This window comes from Mustela nivalis, assembly GCF_964662115.1.
Source record: "Mustela nivalis genome assembly, chromosome: 8".
Taxonomy (NCBI): Eukaryota; Metazoa; Chordata; class Mammalia; order Carnivora; family Mustelidae; genus Mustela; species Mustela nivalis.
In genome coordinates this window covers 18,456,410-18,482,602 of record NC_139027.1, presented here as the reverse complement: position 1 = coordinate 18,482,602, position 26,193 = coordinate 18,456,410, and the positions used below count along the sequence as shown (strand labels likewise).

General features: G+C 39.8%; 1 protein-coding gene across 39 annotated transcripts in view; it reads right to left on the bottom strand.

Moving 5' to 3' along the window:
• NCOA1 (nuclear receptor coactivator 1) overlaps positions 1-26,193 on the bottom strand; it is a 237,696-nt gene continuing 211,503 nt past the window's right edge. For 15 of the 39 annotated variants that reach the window (XM_082744996.1, XM_082745016.1, XM_082745005.1 and 12 more), the window contains 6 exons: positions 26,037-26,138; positions 23,689-24,091; positions 16,058-16,232; positions 10,473-10,656; positions 6,281-6,370; positions 1-2,407 (listed from right to left, as the gene is read on the bottom strand). In XM_082744996.1, coding sequence (XP_082601122.1) covers positions 2,237-2,407; positions 6,281-6,370; positions 10,473-10,656; positions 16,058-16,232; positions 23,689-24,091; positions 26,037-26,138 — 1,125 coding nt within the window. In that variant the 3' untranslated portion in view covers positions 1-2,236. Of the gene's footprint in view, positions 2,408-2,492; positions 2,550-6,280; positions 6,371-10,472; positions 10,657-16,057; positions 16,233-23,688; positions 24,092-26,036; positions 26,139-26,193 lie in introns of all 39 variants that reach the window. The other 24 variants (XM_082745013.1, XM_082745011.1, XM_082745019.1 and 21 more) reach the window with 3 other exon arrangements.

Here is a 26,193-nt window from a genome sequence, read left to right as displayed (position 1 = left end):
GACATTGTTAAACAAATTCTATTCAGTAGCTGGAAAAGTGAATTTCCTGTGGAATGACAGGAATTACATAGAAGCAAGCAATTTTATTTTCCTCAAATGTAGCAATAATTTTAATCTGTACATACATAAAACAAACAGTGCAATTATAAAACCTTGAAGGTGACATGCATACTTTAAGGTGCAGCTGGGATGGGGAGGATGTTATTAGCATCTCCAATTTTCCTTACCACTTTTTAAAACTAGTTCCTTATGCAAAAGCACTGAGTCAGGAAACTTCATCTGGAATGCTGAAGTTAAAGGTGAACTTCCTGAAGTCTGCACATCTAAGTATCACAAACAAAACAGAAATGACCTCCTAGAGCAGTTTGGTAAGGACTAGAGTAATATGGCTGGGCGTTCAAGCTGGGAATGAATGAAATCAGGGATGCATTTTCTGAAAAACTAAAAGAGATAATGTTTGTAACTGAGTGTCCTATTTCTGTTTCATAGTTGCTACCCATGTGAGCCCTTCCAGCAATCTTTTTATTCGGTATAGTTTCTGAGTAGATGCTGTTCAATGGAGTTATCTGTAAGTAGGGGTGGTGAGATGCACAAAGGAGGACCTGGGGAAATGGCTTCTTCCTTGGTGTCTGAGTCCGTGCTCCTCGTCCGCCGTTAGTTCTTATGGCCTTTGCTCTGCCGTGGAAGCAGAGGGAGCTGGTGCACGATGTCAAGATGCAGTCATCATTCACAGGTCCGGGTGCAGGTAAAGGCGAGTGATGGGGGTCTACCTTTGCTTCGTCCACAGTACCCTTCTCAAGCTTGCCTGGCCTTGCAGTGGAACTTCTAGAACTAGAGGCAGTTCACTGGGTCCTTGACTCAGAGGCCAGGATGAGACAAGACGTGGCAGAGTGACAAGACACAAAGGGAAAATATGGTACCAATTAGCCTCAGAGTAGGATAGATAAATTTATATTTGCACTGATGACAATTCAAATCCCCAAAGTCAATCTAAAACACATGAAAATTTTCTTTGAGTACTAATTTTTCTCTGTACAAGTAGCCTGTTGCACTTCCGATGTTAACTCCTCACACCGTCTCAAGGTAGGTGATCCCAGGGACATTCTAGGGCGGTGTGCTCCAGCTCATCTCCAACAGCTCTTTCTGGCAGTGGCATTTCGATCTGAACCGCAAAGTAAATCCATACATGGCATCACAGTTAGTAAAATAATGAAATATCACTAGCCAAATGGAACTGCAATTCAATCAATGATATATTCACACACAAGTTTAGAAAAATCAAGAGTATGATAATAAAACCATAAAATTAAACAGAAGGAAATCAATTTCTACAAGAAATCAAATATATTTACAGTGAGATTTAAAGGGAAAAATAAGCTACTTGGATCATAAATTTAATTTTATTTTAAATAACTTTAGCTACCTTAGCTGTTAATACAATAAAAGCAGAAAGAACAGGCTGCCTTTTTTCCCCCAGATTTAATCAGAAAAATTATATCTACAATAATTGACAGAACTCGCTTCTTGTCCTTCACCCATCTCATCAAAAATTATTGCATTTTCCCCCAAACTGTATTTTTTGGATTCCTCTGTGAATATACTCATTTCGTCCCCGTTCCTGGAGGCATCTTGGTTTAAATCCATCTTTAAAAAAAGGAGAAGGGGTACATATGGGAGGCAAAATATTCTCTTGAAGCCAACAGATATAGAGTTGCTAGAAGAAGCTGATTGTACACACAAGCTGCCTGGGGTCGGGAAGGGGAGGGCTGTTGATTTAGACACGCGTGACAGCCTTCGGTGGACGGGCACAGGCAAAGCCCCACTGGGCCCTTCTTCTTTGTCAAGGTCAGGACTGAGCCAGCAGAGGCCGGGCTTCATCTTCCCCTTGGAACTTGTCATTTTGGTTCTCCTCCAAAAGTCTTCATCCAGATAAGAAGCCAATGACTGATTACAAAAATAAGAATAATTAAATTTGGCTCAAGAAAGATTGTCCAACTGTTCTGCCTTGTTATTTTTTTCAATATCCAAGGCCTTTACAAAGAAAGAAACAAAAACACCTCTCAATCTTCCAACAAAAGTGAATTCCTTTTTTTTTTTTTTTTTTTTTTTTTGCTCCAAATGCTACGACCTGAAGAATGGCTGCAGATTGAGATATCAAAAATCTCAGAAAAATATATAATATATTTGTATATCTCTGTATGTCTATTATTTAAATTTCACATTCCTTTAAAAGTGGTTATTCAGTCAGTAGCTGCTGAAGGAGGCTCTTCTGCTGGGCCTGGGGGGTCTGTGGTCCTGCCGTGGGTTTTTGAGTTCCCAGTGGACCAGGCTGGTTCAGGTAAGGGTCCCCGCCTACCAGATTCACTGTACACTGGACGTCAGCAAACACCTGAACCTGTTGCACCTGCTGGAACACAAATAAAAGATGTGTTTAGACAGAAGGGTCTGCCCCCCCGGCTTATGAGTGGGTACTACTTGAAGTGGAAACTCACTAGAGCATTCCTCTAGTCTGTAGTCACCACAGAGAAGAACTCTTCTGTCTTCTTGTCCTACAAAAAGAAAATCGCTGCACTCATTTTGCTCAGGGTTCTGGAAAGTTCACACTTTAAAAATAAAATCAAAATTGGAATGGTCAAGCCTCCTACAGGGTTGCCATCAATAATGAAAAGGAGTATCACTGCTAATATTGCCAAGATTGGGAAAAGCCCAGTGTCAGAGTCTGGGTGTTCAGTGGTGGGTTTAAAAAAAGAAAAAAAAAAAATATATATATATATATATACACACATATATATTATTTGGAAACTGGTTACAAAAGCATTCTACGGACGACTTTAGTAGAATAAAAAAAAAACTTTATGATGTTAGAAAATTAAGGGCTTTAACCCAGTATTAGCAAAATAAAAACCACCACAACTCAGTAATAGGACATCAGCATTACTAGAGTTAATGTCCAGAAGATTTGCATAGTATCTAAATATACTATTACATAGCTCTTTTACATATTGCCTTTAGAATTACAGCAAAATATTAGTAGAACAATTTTATATTTAACTTATTTTTCCTGATAGACAATTCATTTAAACATATAAGCTAAAAATAACAGTCAATTACTAGCTGAGAACAGTGTGAATTTTCCCTTTAGCTACTCTCAATAATAATACACATATACCTTAAAAATGTCTAAAGTTGCATAGTTCTAGCATTTTCTATTGGGAAAACAAAACCAGAAGTTAGTTTTTACAACCATCCTTATTAAAAAGTCATTTGCAGAACTGATTAAAGCCAGTATCATACTTGCGAATGTTCCAGACCAAGAACTGAGATGCCTTCCAAGGCATCCAAATACATCTGTTAGTGTCTCAACCCTTTGGCAAATGTATGCTTCATGTTCAATAGGTACGTGAAGCATTTTAGCAATGCATTTTTGGGGTCATTCATCACTAATTTATGTCAATTACACTCAGCTTTTCTGAAAACTTTTCTATTGTAATTGAATAAAAGGTTGTTTTCATCAACCTTCATTGGCCACATGTCAAATATCCTGACCTCTAACTACTGTATCAGTCCAGCCCCCAGTGTCCTTCCTTTTGATCCGCCTACACCTCCACTCTGCGCTCCCTCAGAAAGACAGACAGCCTCTGAGCTGAGTCTTCTAAACCTGGTGGATTAAACCTTGGTTAGATTAGCATCGTTTTTTCTCCTAATCCTCTCCTTTGCCTGATTTCCCAAGTTTTGCTTCTGGATCCCACAGGTTCTCATTTGTTTTCTTCTTTCTTTGGGCTCTTTTTTTGTGCAACTAACATATACCAACTCTCCGAGTCTAGTCACTCGACATCTCTGTGTCCTCCCCCTCCCCTCTGTTCCTAATTTCTCTTTCCTACTCTTTTCTGTCCGGAGCTCCACCCCTGACTCTCCTCTCCTCTCCAGGTCAACTATCCCCCTACTAAGTCTTCTTTTCCTGGTCTCTACATTCTCTTCTTTCCTGGTTCTCTGCTCTCCAAATACAATCCTCTTCAGACCCTCCTCTCTTGGTTCTGTTCCTTCTCCTTTCCTGTATGCCTGTCTCTGTATGTCTATTAAACTCACTCCCAAGCTTCTGTTTGGCAAGTGGAAAAGCACTAGAGCAAATAGAGATTGCATGATGGGCTACAACAGAAAGAAGATTCTGCCACTGAAATTTGGCATGAACACAAGCTATAGGGCTTTTAGGCACCAACTGATTAAAAAAATAATAGCATGTAAAATTTCACGTTTATGTGTTTCAACATAGGAAATACTGGGGCAGAGCATAAGGTGTTTCTGTCCCCAACACTTAAAAACATTCTTAAGAAAGGCATGAGCAAACAAACTAGAGAGAAAATTTTGCTTCTTTAAAAAGAATGTTTTGAAGATCGTCTGTTTTGAAATTAAAAAAAAAAAAAAAAAATGGAAACGATCAAACCAATCTTCAGCCATTTGAACTGCTCCTTAAAAACAGGATGCCTTAAGCCAGACCTCAAAGGACTTCACATACTGCCACACCTTCACAGACAGGCAAAAGCAAGACATACACAAATCCTACAATTTGCCAGGGGAGAAGAGTGGTGTGAGTGGAGTCCCAAACTCATAAGATTTTCTAGCAGAGTTTTCACATTAATTTAAATGCTATCTTAGAGCTCAAGAACTTTAAAACTCAGTTGTTTAGTTTTAATTAATTTGTTGAGCTGCCCAGTATATGTCCCTGCAGGAGCGAGGCTCTGGAAACTTTCTAATGAAGACTTTATTTTCCCCATCACAAAAATCCCCTCTTCACCCTCACAGGACTCAGATCCTATTTCCTGTGGCTCCGGTTCGAGACATGGCTCCCAGCTGGTCTGTCTGATCCTGAGGAGACTGTCCACTGCTCCTCTTGTCCCTCTACCCCCTCAAGATGAAGCCTGAACCGGTGCTTGTATCACTGTTCCTCCTGAGGGTAACGCTTCATCTGTAGGACTCAATCTAAAACCCCGAGTTTAGCATTCAAGGCTCCCAGAAACCTGCCCCATTCTATTTTACCAATTTTAAGTCCTACAAAATTTGATTACGAACCCTTTACCTTCAGTGGATTTGGTTTCCTACGACCACGCTAGGACATTACTGTTTCCCTGTCTCCGGGCTGTCTACTTCCAGTCCCCTAGACTTGCAAGCTCACTCCCTCCTCCAGCCTCAGACACTTTCTCCTTCACCTTGTCTTGCCAACTGTGCTCATCAAGGCCCAGTTCAGCAACTGTGGAAATGCTCTTTTGACCCTCACAGCATTTGCCCCTTTCTTTGAACACTATGGCTCTTGAAACTTATAAATTTGAGTTTGCCTTCTTAATGTGACAATTAATGTCACATGTTCTATCTTTCAACAGGCCCTAAGTGGTATGGTAGAAAGAGCATGAACTTCAGTGTTAGAAATACCGGGGTTGAACATCAGCTCTGCCATTTCTAGCTTTGTGAATTGTGCATGTAGTTAAATCTCCTCTGGTTCTCTTTCTTCATCTGTGAACAAAAGGAATACCGCTTCCTTCGTAGGGTCATAATGAGGCTCAGATGAGATAAAGCAGACAGTGCTTAGCACAGTGCCAGGCAAATTAAAAGCATTTCACAAATGAAACTTTCCTTCCTCACTTCTCCCCATAGTTCACCTAAAGGGCAAACATGTCTCATGTTTCCTTGTATCTCCACCTTACCATAATGCCTGCAGAATATCTTAAAAATATGTATTTATTAAGGGACTAAAGACTAAATCAAAGTTACTGAAGTGAGCTAAAACATCCCAAATCTCTAAATTTAGGTTAATATAGGACAGTAGCCCGCCTTGCTATCTGTACTGTTTTGAAACAAACTTCTAAAAGGAGGCAGAGTACACAGCAGGCACTCTGTTTTGTCTGAGTTTACTGACATCTTTTGGGGTACTTTGATTACACATGAGTTTGAGAATTGTGCTTATTTACCATATAACAACTAGTGGCCACTGTTCGTGATCCCTTTATCCTATTTTACCACCAGATTAAACCTTTTGAAACATTATCTCACTTAACCCTCTCAACAATCCTATTAGCAGGTATCTTGTTAGTTCTGTTGGTTAGGTAGCAGCTCAGGGAAGCTCCCTAACATGCCCAGGAGGACAGAGCTAAGAAGACTAGAACCAGGACTCACACCCAGGTCTGACTCCCAAGGTCAGGCTCTTAATCAATCAAAATGATGCTAAAGAAAGTTTCCTGTGTATCTAGAGTACATTTGGCAGCTCTGGCTTTAGAATTTTCTTACTGACCTGGGTTCCATCTGTTTCTGTTTTGAGAAGGTCAGTGGATGAGAGCTGGTTGCAGTAGAGGCCTGTGTGTCTCAGTGCTGGATCATTTATCTATTAAAGATAAGTACAAGACCAAATTACAAGCTAGTTGTTTAAGATGAAGACCAAATTCTTCCATGAAAAATAATCTCACGGACAGAAAATAGGGTGTAGCGGAAATAAAAAGCTTAGCAATTTACTGTGTTGTCCTAAGTCAGGATAGTGGTTCCTTTTGCAGGGTGAAGAGGGATGTAGAAGGGAGCATGAAGAGAATCTTTGGGGTATTGCTGATAATGTTTTGTTTCTTGATCTGAATGGTAGCTTTAAAGGTGTGTTCAGTTTGGGAAAATTAATTGAGTTGTATATTTTTCTATATATTCTTACATGATACTTCAATAAAAAGTTAAAATCATACACACAAAAGTTAATCAGCAAAAGGCTTTTATTTCTTGTCAAGATTCAGTAATAGGAAGTAGATTTATCCTCTGCCTGAATCAATGAAGAAATTGCATAAGTTATATGAAACAGAGGCACTCAAGACATTAGACAAACCCAGTGAAGGAGAGTGATCCCTAAGAGCTAGGAAATTAACTGAGGTGAGTCCTACAATTGCTTCAGCCCATAGTACAGAGAATTTCCAGGCTGCAGCCAGCGTGAAGACAGGAAACCCAGGCAGAGCCCTGCAGGCTCCCTGAGTTGAGATGATGCAGCGGGAAGTCTGAGATGCCCAAGGCAGCTGGAATTCACAGTGCAGAAATGTCAGAGGAGAGGGAACCACGCAGAGAGAAAGCTCCAAAGACCCGCAGAGGGATCCCCTTGAGTCTCCAAGTTAGAACTGATCCGCTAATGGATTTTAGGGAACTACCCAAAGCAGAGGAAAGAGTCCCCAAAACTGTTGATGGAATAATTCCCAAAGATCACACAGAGTTGAGAATAGGTCCTGATCCGGCCAGCTAGAGTGAAGAACATAACTCATAGAGTATCAAGCAGTATATTAGAAAGGCTTTGCCTCAGTAGCAAAGTAAACTGTGCCTAATATACTGAACACTGCTCTGGTCCCACTAATCAAAAAAAGCAAGACCTGAAATGATCAAACTGTTTCAAGTAACTGACCCATTTCCCAGAATAAAGCTCAACAAGGTAAAATTCACATGTTTGGCACCTAATAAAAAATTACTAAACCATGTTAATTTTCAGAAAAATATGATCCATAATGAAAAGTCAGTCAACTGAAACCAACCCCAAAATGATACAGATGATAGAACACGAGAATATTAAGACAGTTATTATAATAACTGTTTTCCAGATGTTCAAGGAGCGGAAAGGTTAAATATGTTAGAGATACAGAAGATATAAAAGAAGTCCAAACTGACTTTCCTCTCTTTCTGGAGAAGAAAGCAGAATACCTGAGATGAAAAATACAACAGATGAAATGAACAGATCAGACGTTGAAAAAGAAAGAAAGAAAGAAAAAAAGAAAGAAAGAAAGAAAGGAAGAAAGAAAGAAAGAAAAAGATTAATGAACTTAAACCTACAGCGATAGAAGGTATCTAAAATAAAAGACACAGAGAAAAAAACAATTGACCTTGTTCCCCTCCCCACATGGTCCCCAAACCCAGGGAATCAGTGAGCTGTGGGACAAGTTCAAGTGGCCAACTTTTATGTATATGTATATATGTACATAATATGTATATATGAATATAATATAATCTAATATAATGTGTGTCTGTGTGTAATTAAGAGTCTCTGATGGAAAGGAGGTGGGTGGTGACAGAAAAAGTATCTGAAGAAACAATGGTCAATAGTTTTCCAAATTTGATGAAAATTATATATCCATAAATCAAGAAGCTCAATGAATTCCAAGCACAAGAACCATGAAAACAATCACTAAGGCATATTGTAATCAAATTGGTTAAAACCAGTGACAAAGAGAATAACCTTTTTTGAAAGCAACCAGAGCGGGAGAAAAATCAATCCCGTACAGAGGAACAAAGAGAAAATGCCAGGGGATAAGGCATCAGAAATACTGTAGTGAAGCAACATCTCTAAAGTACTGAAGCTAAAACTAAAATCAACCTAAAATTCGGGGGAGATAAACCTTTCAAAGATGAAGGTGAAAAAAAAAAGATGAAGGTGAAACAAAAACTTTCTCAGTCCGTCTCAGCTGAAAGAATTCAGCGGCGGCCGACTGTAAGAAATGCTAAGAGTAGACCTTCATGCAGAAGGAAAACGATACCAAGCTGGAAACTGGGGTCGCCACAAAGGAATGAAGACTGCTGTAAATCACTACACAGGTAAGTATAAAAGTGCTTCTTTAAATTAAAAAAAAAATGTAACTGTTTAAAGTAAAAGCATGTGGGGTATATGCCAGATGTAGACACGATATGTATGGTAACGACAGTGCAGGAGGGGAGAAATGGAAGTTGAGAGCTGTGTGGTTTTTATACACCAGGTGGTTCTCATAGCGTCGGAAAGGACATGATGCTACGTGAGAGATGCATGCTCTAAGCTTGGAAGCAACCACTAAAATAACAAAATGGAGTTATATATAGCTAATAAGCCATCAAAGGAGATAACATGAATTACAATGTTCAATTAAACCAAAGAAAGGCAAGAGATGGAACAAAAAAAAAAAAAGATGAGACAAAACCCCCCAAATTGTGAGACATTTAAATTCAACAACATCAATAATCACATTACATGTCAATGGGCTAACCACTCCAATAAAAGCTGCGGACTGTCGAACTGAGAAAGCAAGACCCAACTAAATAAGAAATATGCTTTAAGTATAATATTTTTTTACCTGATTCATTATATTTTTCATTATTTTAATCTGCTGGAGATGGCGAAAAATTCTAATAACTAAACAATAAGAACAAGGACAAGATACAATACTATTTAGGTCTTCTATTTTGCACAAGAAATGAATCACTAAGTTGTTCTTTTTCCTTGTTAAACTCCTTAGGGACTTACTATAGAGTATCTGGGGAACAGAAAGTTTTCTAAATAAAATTCACATCAAAAAGGGATTCTATAGAAAAGGTAATCAGGGTTTACATGTTTTTAAGACTTGCTACAAATTATGGCTACATGGTCACAGTCTACTTTGTGGTTGCTGAAAATGAGAACAGTAACTACAGGGAGGTACCCCAATGATCTTCTTAAATATCATTTTGAATTTAGTCATTCAGTCATTCTATCCTTAAAAATCTTCAGGAGTCTCGGGGTAAACTCTAAAACATTTAGATGGCTTACAGCATGTCTAAAAAGCTTACCACATAAATTCTGCTTTAAATATAATATCAATGTTCCCTTAACGTTCATGAGACTTTTCAATTTCTATCCCTTGCTAAGGTTATGCTGTGACAAGTCTTGAATGTTTTTTTCTATTCTCTTTCTTAGGCAAACCTTCCCAGAAGGCTTTCCTAATCATGCGGCTTTTCCTTTAAACCCTCAGTAGTTAATTGCACATATCCCTAATATGACACAAATATTTACGGTCCTATGGAGGTCTGTCTCTTAACGCAGCGGTTTTGTCCTATTATTCAACTGATCTTTGTTTATGTTGTGTCTCCCCAACTTGTTAATATTACCTCCCACAGAGCTATCTTTGTATATAGTAAGTATGGAATAAATGTTTGTTGAAATGAAAGGAAAAAGTGAAGAAAATGTGTTCCGAATGTAAAGGGGTAAGTTCCAAGTCAATGTATTATATGTATCATTTTATTTTATTTTATTTTATTTATTTTTAAGTAGGCTCCATGCCCAGCGTGGAGCCCAGCACAGGGCCTGAATTTATGACCTTGAGATCCAGACCCGAGTGGAGATCAAGAGTTGGATGCTTAACCAACTGAGTCACCCAGATGCCCCTGTATCATTTTACAATAAATCAAAAACAACACAATCTCTTTTGAGAGTAAAATCTTATAAGGTCTGTCAAAATTTCCATTGTATATCTTAGGAGGTAGTAGCTATCAAAAGATGGTGGGAAGTCAAAGAAGTGTGTCTTTCCCTCTAGTGCTACTAAGAAATAACTGACACACCTCTCCACCAAGTACAGTCATTTTTGACGAGTAACTGAACATACCTGATTTTCCCTGGAGGAATGACCTGTGGTATGGTCTGGAGGGGGGGAATATGTGTGTGTGGCGAGTGTGCCAGCTGCGCCACTTACCTGCTCAGGGCACACAGCGTTCATTCCCGGCATCTGCAAAGAGCTCATCTGCATCTGGCCCATCATTGGGTTCATGTTCTGAACATTTGTGTTTCCACCTGCCATGGACACGGTGATGCTCATATTGTTGTACACTCCTGGCTGCGCAGGCGTGGGCTGGTTCTGGACAGCTTGACTGAACACACTGTTAACTCAAAAACAAGCCCAATTACATCCACGGATCGTGAACATGGGCGTAGCGTACTGGACTCTGTTTCTTAAGTATTAGATAAAACTCCACAGAAAAGACATTACATTCTTAAATTACATATAAGACTTCATCTTATTACAATATATAGAAATTGAGCGTAATTGAGATGAATTTTGAACTCTGCCCAAAGGATTTAATAGCTACAAAGAGCTCATTTTAAGTTACAATCATCTGGCTTCATATCAGAGTTGTGAAATTCCAATTAGGTGAATAATTAAGAAAAAAAAGTTTTCCACATAAGTAAGTCTTCCAGATAACTGAAATGCACTCATTTAACAATCAAAATCATTCTGAAATTTTTTATATCATTTTATCTTCCTAAACCAAGAATACTCTATTTAAGCAAAATGCCTGGGATATGTATGTTTAATAACTGCCCAACGAATGAATGAACAAAGGAATCAATGATTCAATGATGGAGTTTTATATTGTGATTGCTTATATATCTTCTTGGACTAACACTTCAGGCAAACACTACTATCTTGTTCCACTCATTCCTTGTCTCTAGTAATAAGTGACACATGGCAAGCACTCAGTAAATATCTGGTGATGAGTGAATTATGAACATGGGTTATTATTACTCAGTGCTGTCAACCGATGAGGTATGGACTGCTTCTTATTTATAGAAAAACACCATCTGAAGAGAATTTCCTCAGACTCTGAGAACTGGGACTCCCAGGCCTTACTCCAGCCCTAATGAATCAGTTTCTGAGGGTGGGCACAGACAGTCACATTTCTAACTTTTCATGCACATTAAGACTCAAGGGCCTTTATTCAATGTTCTAGAGACGCTGTTGCTTCTCAAGGATTCAGCTTCTGGTTGTTTTCACTATGCTATAAACTAAGAGGAATATAACCAGATATTTCTATTTGGCAAATGTAATGTTTTTAAAGATCCCAAAGGTCTTCTCAGGCTAGAACATGGCTTTATGTCTTTTCCAGAAGCAAACTGCAGTTATGGTTTCCAGAGGGCTTATTTTACTGATCGCCTTCTTTATGGCCTCGTTCTGGACTATTGGTATAGTCTGGCCTGTTTCTCTTAGGAGGTAGAACAGTATGAAATAAACAGCAAGTAAATACAACTTGAAACTTTATATTTGAACTCTGAAATTCTAAATGATACATATATATACACATCTAAAGGAAAATGATATGAATTGTGTCTTTTATAAGTTCTACAAAACACCAAATGTTTTATGATTATCAGTTGTTAAATAATAAACTGCTAGTAAAATCCCACCCATTTTAAGGTTAATTCTGGAGAATTTGATTTCTAAATATTATTTACCCCATCAATGGCTTATCTATTCCTATATTCCTTGCTCCCTCCTGGGAGGTAAACAGGATGTACTGACATTTATCGTTTCCGGTAGATTAAGGTAATCACACTAAAATTAACATACTGAGAAACAGCCTATTCATCATGTCTGAAGAAAAGCAGCAAATTTTCCCCAAGTAATTATAAAACACAAATGCTCAAAGAAAATTCTATGCCTAGGAAATGGTCAGTAATACATCTTTGAACCATTAACGTCTCTACAGTGTGTATGCTTGTGAGGCAGTGCCCCCACAACTAAAGGTGAGGAAAAACCCATTAGTTCGCTGCCCATTTCCTAATGAGAACATTTCTACCCCAGACAATGCTCATTTGTCAACTGATCCATAAATCAGCCCTGCGGAGGCTCAGCTCAGGGCTCTGTAAGTTAATGCATGCAGAAGCTTCAAGGACTGCAATGATGTCATACTTAGTGAAAAAAAGTTTAAGATTTAATTTCTTTTCACATTTATACTTGGGACTTATATTAGCTTAAGTTCATTCAAACTGCTCTTGCCAACAGTTCCATTTCAGTTTCTTCCACTACGGGAAGAAGACCAAGCCCTCTGCAGCACCAGTCACTGCTCTAGGTCTCAGAAATGACAGGGGGGTGGGGTTCACCTCCCTCCCTCTGCTTTCTCGGTCAGCCCCATGTCAGTTAGTACAGTTTTTTCGGCTAGCACCAGTAATTTGGAAGCCCCTAAATCACGGTGTGGGGGAAAGTAAGGATGAAGACTTCAGCCACAATGGCTGCCATAGGTATTGGAGGTATTGTTAACAAGCATGGAGGTGCTCCAGGTCCTAGAAGTCTAAAAACAAAGGGTTAAACAACAGGCCTTCCTAGCCTTTAAAATGCTAATAAGTGCTCAGACTCTCCCTAGCGACTAGTGTTACACACAAACCTGCACTGTTCCAGGACAAAGAGGCTTGGTTTAACCCTTTATTTTTCTTGACTGGAGAGATCATGAAAAAGAATCACATTACACAGTCTCTGAACTCTATTACATCATTCTACTAAGTGATTCTTTGTTTCATGTATTACTTTTGTCCCTTTACTGCCGTCACCCACTGGACTCTTGGTAAGTTCACAGCAAGGGCAGTTTCCCCTGTTCCTTGTGGCACCCTGCACTGTTCAAGAGAAACAGCGAGGGGTCACAAATCCATGCTACCTGTGTCCACTAATAAGCCTTTACACATGAAGCAAATAAGCAAATGTGAATGCTTAGAGACTTCGTGACAACTTTTTTTTTTTTTCCCAAATGATTTGGTAAAGTCAAAGTTCACAAAAACTGTTAAAGTACAACAAAAATTCAAGCCCACATTTGAATCTGAACTCAAGAAGTGATTGAGGCAGGACAGAGAATTTTTGTCCTTGTTCACTCAATAAATGTATAGTAAGTGCTCACCTGTTCTAAAGGATGGACATACACAAGTAAACAAAAACAAAGTCCTGTGTTTAGGATGATTATATTCTAGTTGGAGGAGACAGACCATAAACAAAAGGACCAACACACAATATGTCGGGTGTTAAGTACTATAAAGAGAAATATAGAAGGGAAAAAAGGGACGAGGGGGTGGAAACCGCTGTTGTTTTAGAAATGATGATCAGGGAGCTTTAATATGGTGACATTTAATATCTATGTCTAATTAGCTGACATTTAAGGAGAGACTTGAAGTGTGAGAGAGCAAACCATGTGGCCACTGTGAGAAGAACATTCCGACAGAGGGATTTAAAAACGCAAAGGCCCTGAGTTTGCAATGTACTTGGCACATGTGAGGAACAGAAGAATAAACAGACACCAGTATGCAGACTGAGTGATGGGAATAGCAGCTGAGGTCAGAAAGGGACCCAGGAACAGGATTATGTGGGCTTCCCGGGCCCCATTCTGCACTCTGAGTAAGTTGGTGAGTTTTGAGGAGAGGACTGCCATGCTGCTCATGTCTGAAGAGCATCACGCAGGCTACCACGTGATTACACTGCCAGGGAGCAAGGGTCGAAGACAGGAGACAGGAGACTCCTTCGACAGTCTGGAAAAAAGACAGTGGTGGCTTGCACATGGGACAGGGAAGAAGGGAGAGCTAAGAAGCTGACATGATTTGCTGACGGGCTGTCTGATGTGAGATATGAGAGAAGAGGTTTTCTCTGCATAACTGGGAGAATAAAGTTGTTGTTCACTGAGACGGGGAACAGTAGGAGAGGAGCAGGTTTTGGCGGGGGGACGACACCCCTTCAGATTTTGTCACGGTGAGCCAGAGAGCCTATTAGACTTCTGAGGGGGATAGAGATTAGGTGGTTATACATACAGTATGGTGTTCAGGGAGAAGCCTGGGCTGGGATTTAGAGACTTTGTCTTTTAAAAGATTTTATTTGTTAGAGAGAGAGCACACACAAGCAGGGGGAGTGGCAGGCAGAGGGAGAAGCAGGCTCCCTGCTGAACAAGAAGCCCAAGGCAGGGCTCAATCCCAGAACCCTGGAACCGTGACCTGAGCTGAAGGCAGACGCTTAACTGACTGAGCCACCCAGGTGTCCCTGGGCTGGAGATTTAAACTGGGGAGTCATAGACACTGAGATAGGGATGTGTAATCGTATTGGACAGCATAACCAAGGGAGCAAGTGGACAGAATGAGCTCTGAGGCCCTCAAATGGAGCTTGGGGAGATGAGGAAGATCCAGCAGAGTACACTGAGAAACAGGGTGAGAGTGACCTTTCTCAAGAGAGAAAGCTGTTCCAGAAACTAAATGAAGGAGGAGCATCAAGAAAGAATAAATGCAAATGCTACCAGCAGTCACCGCACCTGTCACTGTGGAGGACACTGCCAACCTGGACAAGAGTACTGGTGCTAGAGCGGTGGGGATGAAAGCCCGACTGGTCAGCAAGGAAAGGAGAAGTGCTGAGAGTCTTTTAGGGTATTTAACTGTAAAAGGGAGCAGAACTGTCAGCGGGACTGTGTTTTTTCCAAGACACATTTAAATGCTTAGATGTGGGCATGGAGCTAGAGTTTAGCTGGATTTCATTAGGAAGCATCTTGCTAGCACGGCCAAGTGCAGCAGAGGGAGAGCTGGCCAAGGGAGTGGAGAGTGTCTGTAAAGGAATCACGATACTCATGGACCGTGGAATCTAAAGTGAATTTAGTAAGCTGGGATTAGAACATATTAGGAGTCTAAATTCTTCTTGCATGTTATATAGGCAGTTTCATTTCTACCTAATTTATACACAGTCCTCACTGAGAGCTCCACAGTTCTCTAACGGGAAGACTTCCTCTCACCTTTCAGTGAACTTTAGGAGAATATGGTCTTAAGTTTTCAACTTTAACTGCCTCACTTATTATGTTGTCAGATCAAACGGTTTCCCTGTCATTAGAACCAAGACACAACCTAATTAAAAGCCTTATAAAACTCAAGTGAAGTGTGAAAAGTTCAGCAGCCAGGATTGGGGGGAAAATGACATTAGTGAGATAATTCTAAGCAGAATGGGCAAGATGAGGCCACTGAAAATCTAGAGATTCAAAGAGCTGGCTGAGGCAGAACAGCCTGAGAAGCCACAAAACCTCTACTGTTGCCACGAGATCTTTGAAACATGCCGAGAGGGGTAAAGCCTGCGTGCCCACGCTTTAGGCTCTAGTGAATTCTGATATTTAGCCATTCTTACTTTAGATTTTTAGAATTTTTAAAGTGTTTTTATAAATAACACTTTTTTTTTTTTTTAAAGTACCCATTTCTACCTCTGTCCCAGGGAAGCTCCGTTTCATACATGATCAAGTTCTTCAGGTGCGCTGACAGTGAGATGGGGGATTGGGGGCCACTAGACCACTTTTCTGCACTGTAAACACACACATTTACCTTAAAAATGACTTGAAACTTAGAGGATTCAGAAGTTATTTCTCTTTGCTATCATGTAAAATTCAGTTCCGTGAGCTTGCAACTGGAAGCAGCCAGCCCTCTTCTATTCCGATCGTCACGGCACAACTGTTCTTATGTGCTGCGGAGACCAGGGATGCTCATATTCAAAAACTTACTTACTTGTTGTTTCCCATTGCACCTTGCTGCCAGGCCTTCATGTCTGGTGACTGGTACCCAGACGAGGGCGGAGTTGGCTGGAGCAGAGAGCTCTGAGGAGGAGGGATCGGCATGGGCACCATGGAGCTCCCGGGGCTCAGAGATGGAGCGAAGTTTGCCTCACCTTGGGGAACCATTCCTGCAAATTGACATAAGTTAATTTATGTGACTATACTATAAATGTATTAACCCTATAAAAGAGAACCCCCCACTCCCACAAGGATCTGTCATGATATAATTAGAAACAGCCTATTCAATAGAGCAGGGAAAACATTTCAGTCTCTTCAAAATAAGGCAAGAAATTAAGAGTATAAACAGAGAAGTAAACATAAAATAAGTCTGCAAGAATGCATCACTAACATATTGATTTGGGTTCCAGGATTATGTATAATTTTTTTTTCTATTCTTTTTGCTTACATGGATTTTTAAAAAAAGATTTTATTTATTTGTTTGACAGAGGGAGAGAGATCACAAGTAGGCAGAGAGGCAGGCAGAGAGGGGGGAAGCAGGCTCCCCGCTGAGCAGAGGGCCTGATGCAGGGCTCGATCCCAGGACTCTGAGATCATGACCTAAGCCGAAGGCAGCGGCTTTAACCCACTGAGCCACCCAGGTGCCCCTTACATGAGTTTTTAAGTGCAAACATGTACATGAATATATATGACAGATTACTTGTGTAATAAAAATAAGTTAGGAAGGGAAAAAGGCAAAACAAACACGTGTGAAATGAAAAATGAGAAGAGCTTTGTTGTCCATGCCTCAGTCATCTCTGTGGGCTCTTCTTTCCCTGTCCTTTTTCTTTAAGCTTTACTGAGGTATCACCTATGCCACCTCAAATTTACCCACCGAACTGCACAACTCAGTGACTTGTAGTCCGTTTGTGGAGCTGTGCAAGCACCAGTACAGTCGGGTATGGACATTTTCGTTCCCCTCATGTCCCCCCTACACCTGTCAGCAGTCATTCCCCTCTCCTACCCCAGCCTCAGGCAACCATGCATCTGCTTTCTGTCTTGACAGGCATGCATTTTGGGGGCAATTTCATATAAATGTAATCACATGAGATCTTTTGGGTCTGGCCTCTTTCACTTAGATAATGTTTCTGAGGTTTGACCATTCCGCAGCATTTATTGGTAGTTTGTTCCTTCCTGGGCAGGATGATGTTTATTAGCTGCTATTGATACAATCGTTTTAAAAACATCAGCTGGCCGTAATATTAACAATTTACTTCTGAATTTTTAGGTTGTTGCTGTGGTCTCTATGTCCATACTTGTATGAATGCTATATGGTCTTGACTGATGTGACTTTTTCTAAATCTTCTAAAAAAATTTTTTTAAATTAGATTTTATTCATTTATTTGACAGAGATCACAAATAGGCAGAGAGGCAGGCAGAGAGGAGGAAGCAGGTTCCCCGCTGAGCAGAGAGCCCGGTGTGGGGCTTGATCCCAGGACCCTGGGATCATGACCCGAGCTGAAGGCAGAGCCTTTAACCCACTGAGCCACCCAGGCACCCCTTGACTGATGTGACTTTATGGTAATTTTTGAAATGACAGTCATCCAAGTTGGCTCTCTTTTTCAAAACTGTCTTGGCTACACTGGATCCTTTGTATTTCCATATAAATTTTAGGAGAAGCTTGTCAATTCTCCAAAAAGCATATTGACATTTTGATTTGCTTTGTGTAAGGTCAATTTGGAGTAAACCTACTATCGTTTCAGTTTTTTTGTGATTTCATTTTGACAGTGTCCATTGTTATGTCTTCAAGTTCACTAATTTTTTCTTTTGTAATGTCTAATATCTCTGTTATCCCATCTAGTATATTTTTCATCACAGACACTGTAGTTTCTGTTTCCAGAAGTTGATTTTGATTTTATTTATATTGTCCTTGACTTTACTTAATATGTTCAAGCTTTCCTCTAGCTTTTTGAACATATAGAATAAATGTATACTTTTTAATTGTCTCAATGTCTTGTCTACTCATTTTATCATTTGTGTGTTTCTGTGTTGGTTTCGATGACAGATTTTATTCCTCGTTATTGGTTTTATTATACTGCATCTCTGCATGCCTGGTAACAAAAAAGACTAGATCCCAGACCTTGTGAATTCCACCTTGTTAGGTGCTGGATTTTTTTTTAAGAAGGAGGAAAAAAGAGTGGGTGCATGTGAAAGGGGGTGGCAGGGCAGAGGAAAAGGGAGAGAGAGAGTCTTAAGCAGGCCCCATGTCCAGAGTGGAGCCTGACAAAGGAGCTTGAAGCAGGGCTCGATCTCATGATCCTGAGATCATGAGTTGAGCTGGAATCAAGAGTTGGATGCTTAAACAACTGAGCCACTCAGGTACCCCTAAATGCCCTTTAAGTATTTTCAACCTTTATCTGGGTTGTAGTTAGGTTACATGGAGACAGTTTAATCCTTTTGGGTCTTGTGTGTCAAGAGACAAAAGCAAAGGTTAGGGCTTATTTTGTCTGCTACTGAGACAAAACCCTTCTGAGTATCTTACTTGACACCCCATGAATCATGAGGTTTTCTATTCTGGCTGGTGGGAAGAGAAGTTGGCCCTGTGCAAACTTTGTAGATTGTTCCCTTTAATCTTTCCAGGTGGTTTTCCCTGGCCTTGGTTTGTTGTGCGAGCACACACAAACACACACACAAAATCTGAGTGGGACCCTGTGTACATCCTTGCAGTTCCCTGTGGCTCTCTCTTCTCTGGTTCTGTGCCCTGAGACCTCGAGTTGCCTTGGCCTTCCTAGACTCCCAGCTCCATGGGCTCAACTCAGGGAGACTACTGGTTCCTTTTGGACTCCCTCTCCATGCAGCATAGTCTGGATAATATAAAAAACTATAGTTCGATGTACTTTGATTTTTTTGTTTGTTTCAGATGGGGGAATAAATCTGGCTCCTGTTACTCCAACTTAGCCCAAAGTGGAAGTCCTAACAGTTTAAAAGGTAAAAATGGATTTTTAAAAATGATTTCTGTTATGCTAGCACTTTGTATTTTTTTCCTGACAAAATACATTTCATAGTTAAATACTTTTGAGATACAGAAAGTTTTAAAAGTGCAGAGAAGAATGTCATAATCTGATTATCCATAATTTAGTATAATTCATTCAAATCTTCATTTAAAAAATCTAACACATTTTTGTGACCTGCTTCTTTCCCTTATGATTATATCATAAGCATGTCTCTATGTCCTTAATGTTTCTCTATAAATATAATCGTATATTCTATGTTTTGCCACCATTATTATAACTTTTCTCCTTTTGTTTGTTTAATATGGCCAGAGATGTAGTTAATTTATTCCTTTTGGTTTTTTGTAGGCTACAATTTTAAAAATATTTTAAATTTTCTGTGAAAATTGAGCCAACTGTAAACTTTCTATAGTTTTTTTCTTTCATCAAATGTTTATTTTTCTTGGTAAAGACTATTATAAATAAAGCTATATATTTTCTCTCTGTTGCTTCCTCCATCTGTAATTTAATCTCTTAATAATTTTGACTAAGAATATATGGAGAAGTTAATTTTTCATTTATGACTCTAGAAGATGGGTGTTTTCCCCCCATCTTCTTCATTTCTATGTTATGCATATAGAATTATGCAGACTATCTCTACATAAACTCTATAATTTAACTATTTTGGTTGTGATCTTTGAAAAAATACTTGTCTGTTCTTAATGCATTTATAATCTTGTTAATGAGGAAATAGTTTCTTTCAGAAAAATATGTATGTGAGGGCAGAAGAGATACTTCTCATATTCTGGACATTATTCTGTAGAATCAAAGTTAAACAATAAATAAGAGATTGCAAGTATATCAGCATACTTTTTGACATTTCTTTCTGGACTCATTTCACATTCTAATTGTTCCTTATCAGCTGACCTAGTTTTAGTAGAGAGAACCAGCTTGTAAATAAGGAACTGGAGGGGTAGACAGAGTTCTGGTTCAGGTTCTGCCACCACACTGGACCTTGGATTCCTTGGACTAGACAATCTAGTTCCTTCCAAAATTACGATAATTCTGTCTTCACCTAAACTATGCTAAGCCTCCCTGCTGGACCATAAATAGCACCACAGCCATTGGCAGCAGCAACCAGAACCAGGATTCATCCTTCCATTCATTTACTTCATGAAGGTTCATTGAGCACCTACTCTCCCTGCCAGACCTCTGTGCTAGGCAACTGAGAAAGTAAAAAGATCACACTTTGCTCAGTCAAGAAACTTGCTATTTAAAAAGCAAGGCAGCTAGGTGAACAAGTGAGTGTAAGACAGGGTGGTGAGTGCCTATGATTGGGAGTGGTCAGGGAAGGCTTCCCAGAGGAGACAGTTCTGAGAGAAGGGAGGAACAAGAATGAGGCCGGTGAGTGAAGGACACTGGTTTGAAACAGCAGATATAGGATTACAAGGCCTAGTATGAAAAGAGAGCAAGGTATACATTCTTTCTTGGATCTTGAGAAATTTGTTAGAACAGCTGGAACACTGAGATATGGAGAGAAGGGAAGCAGAACTGATGAGTCTAACTTTGGACAAGCTGAGTTTGGGGTGTTAGTGGAGAGAAAATTCAAGGATGTCTGTCATCAGGCAAATGTACACAAGAGCTGAGAGATCTGGTTAGAGATACAGAAGAGAGTCATCAGCATGAAGAGGTCACTGAAGCCACAGGAGTGGATGAGATCACTGAGGAGGAATGGGTGGAGTAGCATTACTGTAGTTCACAGAAGGAGCTATGGATTAGCTTCAAGGAATTCATGGAGTGGGTACAAAATTTTCTAAAAATTTCCATCATATTTCCTTTAAATGTCACCTTGGTATAAAATAAATTTTATTTTTTTTAAAAAATGCAGGGTCTTTGTGTGTGTGTGTTTTGTTTTGTTTTTAAGATTTTACCTATTTATTTGAGAGAGAGCATGAATGGGAGAGATGGGGAGAAGAGGCAGAGGGAGAAGCAGACTCCTTGCTGAGCAGGGAACCCAATGTGGGGACTGGTCCACAGGACCCTGAGATCACGACAAGAGCCAAAGGTAGGCGGTTAACCGACCGAGCCACGCAGGGGCCCCTAAATAAATTGTAAATGTCTAATTCTGTTCTTGTGCACTCATCATTATGGCTTGATAGTCTAGAAATATTTTTGGTTTTCAGAAATAAAAGAGAGCATACTCTGTCATTACTATTATTCACATATTCCTTCATTTACTCTGGGCCCCTACTAAGCTAAAAGATGCCAAAGCAAAGGACTAAAGCTAAGTTAATGAATTCAACCTTTAGTCTTACTAATATCAATTAACACAAAAACTTTTTCTGCAAAGGACCAGATAGGAAATATTTTTGGTTTTGCAGGTCATAAGGTTCCTGGTACAGTTCAACTCTGCGTGTGAAGCCAACCACATTATGTATTATCACACATAAACTAAAGAGGAGGACTGTGTTACAGTAAGATTTTATTTAAAAAACATGTGGTGGTTTTTTTTTTCTTCCAAAAGAAGTCTTCATTTGCAAAGGTTGAAACTTTTCCAGAACTTGAATTTGTACTCACACAAAACCTGGTCATGAAGCTTTTTACCAGGTTATTGATAATGTTGGAATGAATTTATAACTTAGCACAATGGAAGACATTTAAAAACACTGCCTCTTTAAATGTTCTTTTGTTCTCCAGAAAACCTGACCACTTCCCCCGCCCCATTATTTTGAAGTAGTTCATGGAAGAACTTCAGGCTCTGTCATTTTATTTCAATTTGCAACTGGATGAAACAACTATTCTCTATCGCACCCGCACCCAGCGTCTGGGTTTTGTTTGTAGTAGGAATGCTGATTTGATCAACGATGAATTCTTATGTTGTGAAAAGCATTTTCTGTCAATCTAAATTTGGACTAGAAGAAAAATCAGGTACCAGATAGAGCGCTTATGATGGGAAGCAACATATCCAGTTCTGTTGCCTAGAGAAGTAAGCCCCACCACTCATGATCTCAACCACTGTGTACACACTGACATGGCAGTAGCTCAAAGAGGAGAACACAACTTTGAAAGAAAGCTTGTCAACTTCATTGGAAATGGGGTTCTGAAGAACTGCCTTTCTAGGTGGCTTTGTCAAGAAACAGAAGAAGGATACGAAATTCTTTCTTGGCCTTCCAGAGAAGAGGTGCTGAGGAACATAACTGAAAATGGGCATAAGTACTGTTTTTATTTCTCTGTTTCTTAAGAGAAAAGAATCCTTGGGGAATTTACTAATGTTTGGGTTACTCATAGTTATTTCTTATTTTGCCAATGAATGAGACAAATCTTTTGATTTAAGGCTCTGTAATCAATATTCTGAATGCTACTAAGAGTCTATTTGCTGCGTGGGCTAAGCTGCCATTTTGGAAGAGAAGTGGAGAACCAGGTAATGACACAGGTCTTCTAATGCTGGAGGAAGTACTTCTGCAGGCCAGAATAAAGTGAAAAAGCCTTGTCAAGTTCTCTGCATACAGAAATCTTAAGACACATGAAAGTGGCCTTCAAAAGGTTCAGACAATATTATTATTAAAATATAGATTTATAATCCTTTTCTTGCCCATACAGATAGTGTCAGCGATGTAAACCAGCCAAAGATGACTTCATTGTCTTGAGGACAAAGGAACTGATGTGACATAATTTTGAGTAAAAGATCTTTGAGAATTCTGGTGCTGTCTGACACAGTCTCCCTAGATAATTTAATAGTCAAAGGATTTTAGCACTTGTTGCCATGAGAATGAAAGTCTAAATTGATTTGGCTGTCAAAGTTGATAAGCATATTGCTATGTTAAAAAAAAAAATCTCTATGTAACCTCAACATTTTATTCAAGTCAAATAGCAGTCTTCTCATGGAAATTCATTTTTAGGCAGACTTATAATTTACTTTTTCTTTCATTTATAAAATGAAGGGATTTATTTCAATTTTTCCCCAGGAATCTGCCATTAATTTTGCATCAAAGTTTGATTAAGTATCGTGGATTAATCAAATGTGTTTTATTACCACTACCCATTAGAGTCTGAAAGTGAAAGAAGTAAAATTTAAAAGGACATCATCACCTAGGACAAAGAGAACGGAAGAGAGACAATGCAAACAAAAGGTTAAAAAGGAAAAAACTGGAAGCTAGGAAGTTCCTCAGACTGCAGAAGAAGAGCTTCCAACTTAAGTAGCTAGGAGTGCTGACACCAATAAGAAGCCTGAGAGGCTTTGCAAAGAGGGTTTTCCCTATATAAACTATCAAAATCAAAGTCTCCAAAATAATGAAAAAACTGTTTGCCCATTTTGAGTTCATGTACTTCAACCCATCGTCTGAAGAGGACTCTCATAAGATTCTTACAGGGATCCACGACAGAAAGTAAGAACGTTAAGAGAATGTACCCTGCAGACAAAATTCAAAAAATTTTAGAATCAGGTCCTTCTGGATCCTCTGATTAATCATATTAGCTGTCAGGGAGTGATAAGCCTCCAACTATTTAACCACTAGTGGCAAGAGATGAGTCTGGAGCCCGGGTCCCCTGACTCCCACGGCAGCACCTTCCCCTTGGGCGCACTGCCCCGCCGTGAGCGCAGGGGAACACCTGCGCCATCGGATACGTGGGAAGCAGCGCAGAGGAGCAGTCCTCATACCTGATCCTGGGTACTGGAAGACGTTCTGCTGCATCTGAGGATTGATTCCAGTGCCAAACTGTCCTCCCATGTTTCCCGTCATGCCTCTGTTGACCATGCTGTTGCGGTTGGCCAAGGCTGACTCGGGATTTGTGGCCAGTTGTGAAAACGGGCTGGTTGAAGCAGGTGGGGTTCCTGGATTTGTACCGTAGTTGGGTGGGTAGGGAAATTGCTGCGGAGCACCCTGAGGAAGACGGGGGTTCCCCATTTGAACTGGCAGTCCAGATGAGGGAGGGAGGTTGTTCCCAAAGCTTTGTTGCCTCATGAGCATGGCTCTTTGCTGCTGTATTAGCTGCCTCTGCCGGTGCTGCTGGCTGTACAACTCCCGCTGGCGCTGCGCCAACATCTGGGCATTCAGTGGGGGCTGCAAAAGAGAAAACCAATCCTCATTTATGAATACTGTTATCACCATCCCCTACTTTGGGAAGCTTACAGGATAAAGCCTAGTAGCTTGGGGCAACAAAACACGCAGCAATTATCACTATGACTTCAAACATGTCTGAGGTGATGTGGTTAGGAGGCTTTTTTTTCTTTTCCTTTCCCCCCAAATTTTCTGTTTCTTAGTTCTTCTCTTTTCTCACTGAGATCATTTATTCCACTTTACTTAAATGAATAAAATGTGATTAGAGTTGATTTTAATTTTCTTCATTACACTTTCCTGTATTTTCCAAATTATTTATAATGAGCATGCATTATCTTTACAATTGGAAAAACCTAAGAATACCATTTAAAAAGGAAGAATCAGAAATCTAGGATCCAATGCCAAACAAATTGTTACTTAAAAAGAATAATTAGAAATAAAATAAACAGAACTAGCTTTTTTTTTTTTTTTTTTTTTTTTTAAGATTTATTTTAGAGAAAGAGCATGAGTAGGGGAAGGGGCAGAGGGAAAGGGAGAGAAGCAGACTCCAGACAGGGCCAGACACAAGCCTCGATCCCACAACCCTGAGATCATGACCTGAGTTGGATGCTTAACCAACTGAGCTACCCAGGGGCCAGAACAAGCTATTTTATAACACTGTTGTAAAAAAGACTGCTCCAGGCATCAGAGTATGTGTTTTAATAGCTATAATACTAGGAATGACAAAACCAACAGTAAAATTAGGGTTAAAATCACTTTTTTGGGTCTAACTCATTAAAGCAACATGGAATTTCAATAAAGCCTTCCTCAGAAGACTGAGGATCTGATCAAGGCAGATAGCTCCTCTAAAATTAAACTTGTAAACAGATATAGTCCAATCTAGAAGAAACTGTGACATATGACTTTCTAACAGAAATCATCCTTATGTGAATTCCAAAAGTAGGGTCTTCCTTCCTTATAACCTAACTACCCTTGCATGAGCTAATTAGTGAGCTTTTTAAGACAGGGAAACCCAAGTATGGATCCATGAAGATGCCAATATCTGCTGCTTAACATTAGTTTTCTTTTTTTTCTTTTCTTTTCTTTAGAGAGAGAGCAAGCAGGGGAAGAGCACGGGAGAGGGAGAGAGAACCCTTCTCCATGCTGACCATGGAGCCAACGGGGGGGCTCGAGCCCAAGAACCCAAGATCATGACCTAAGCTGAAACCAAGAGCTATATGGTTAACTGACTAAGCCACCCAGGTGACCCATGAACATTAGTTTCTGTCTGTAACCCTTTTGATTACAGTTGTCTTCCTGTTTTTGCCCTGAATCCATCTAGGTACACCTTATGGAGGAAAGAAGTTTTGTGTGCATCCTGTCTAAAATTCCTCATCTCTCCAATTTTTGTGTCACCTTGGTTAAGAAAGCACGAAGCGGTTGAAGCAGAAGTACTACGAAGTTAAGTAGGGAGTTGAGTACAGGATAAGACGTAGAAGGCAACCCAGTTCTTTTTATGTTTAAAGTTCCAGTGGCCCTGGGTTCATGTACAAGGCTTGCTAAAATAAATAAAAAAACAGAAAATGCAGATGCTCAGATTGAGCAGAGGACACAAAAGGGTAGTTAATATAACTCAGCAATGTGACTGGGTTTTGATCAGGCTTCCGGTACCATCCACACAGTTTCTTATCTAGGGGTCTTATAACTGGCCCTATTCAGGATACCAGTAAGAGTGTTCTACTGATTCATCTGGTATCTAATAGCAATGACAACACCACCACCAAAACCAAACAAAGGACTCTTGCTTTAGATTAAATATCAGTAAGGGGTATCACAAGTTGATTATCAATTCATTCTAGAAGAAAGTTGCACTACTACCTTAAAAGATCATCTCGGACACTCAAGTCGACACTTTAAGAAACAACTTGGGGTAGAGAATTGCTAACAATGTCTGCTTTTCTCACATTACCTGAGGTGTAATTTGCTGCTGCATGCCTGACCTCATATTGATGCCAACAGGAGCGTTCGCTGCAAACTGGTTCAAGATAGCTTGTCGATTTTGGTGGATCAACTAGAAAAAAATATAACAATGAGATATCATATTTTTACATACAAATACATACTTT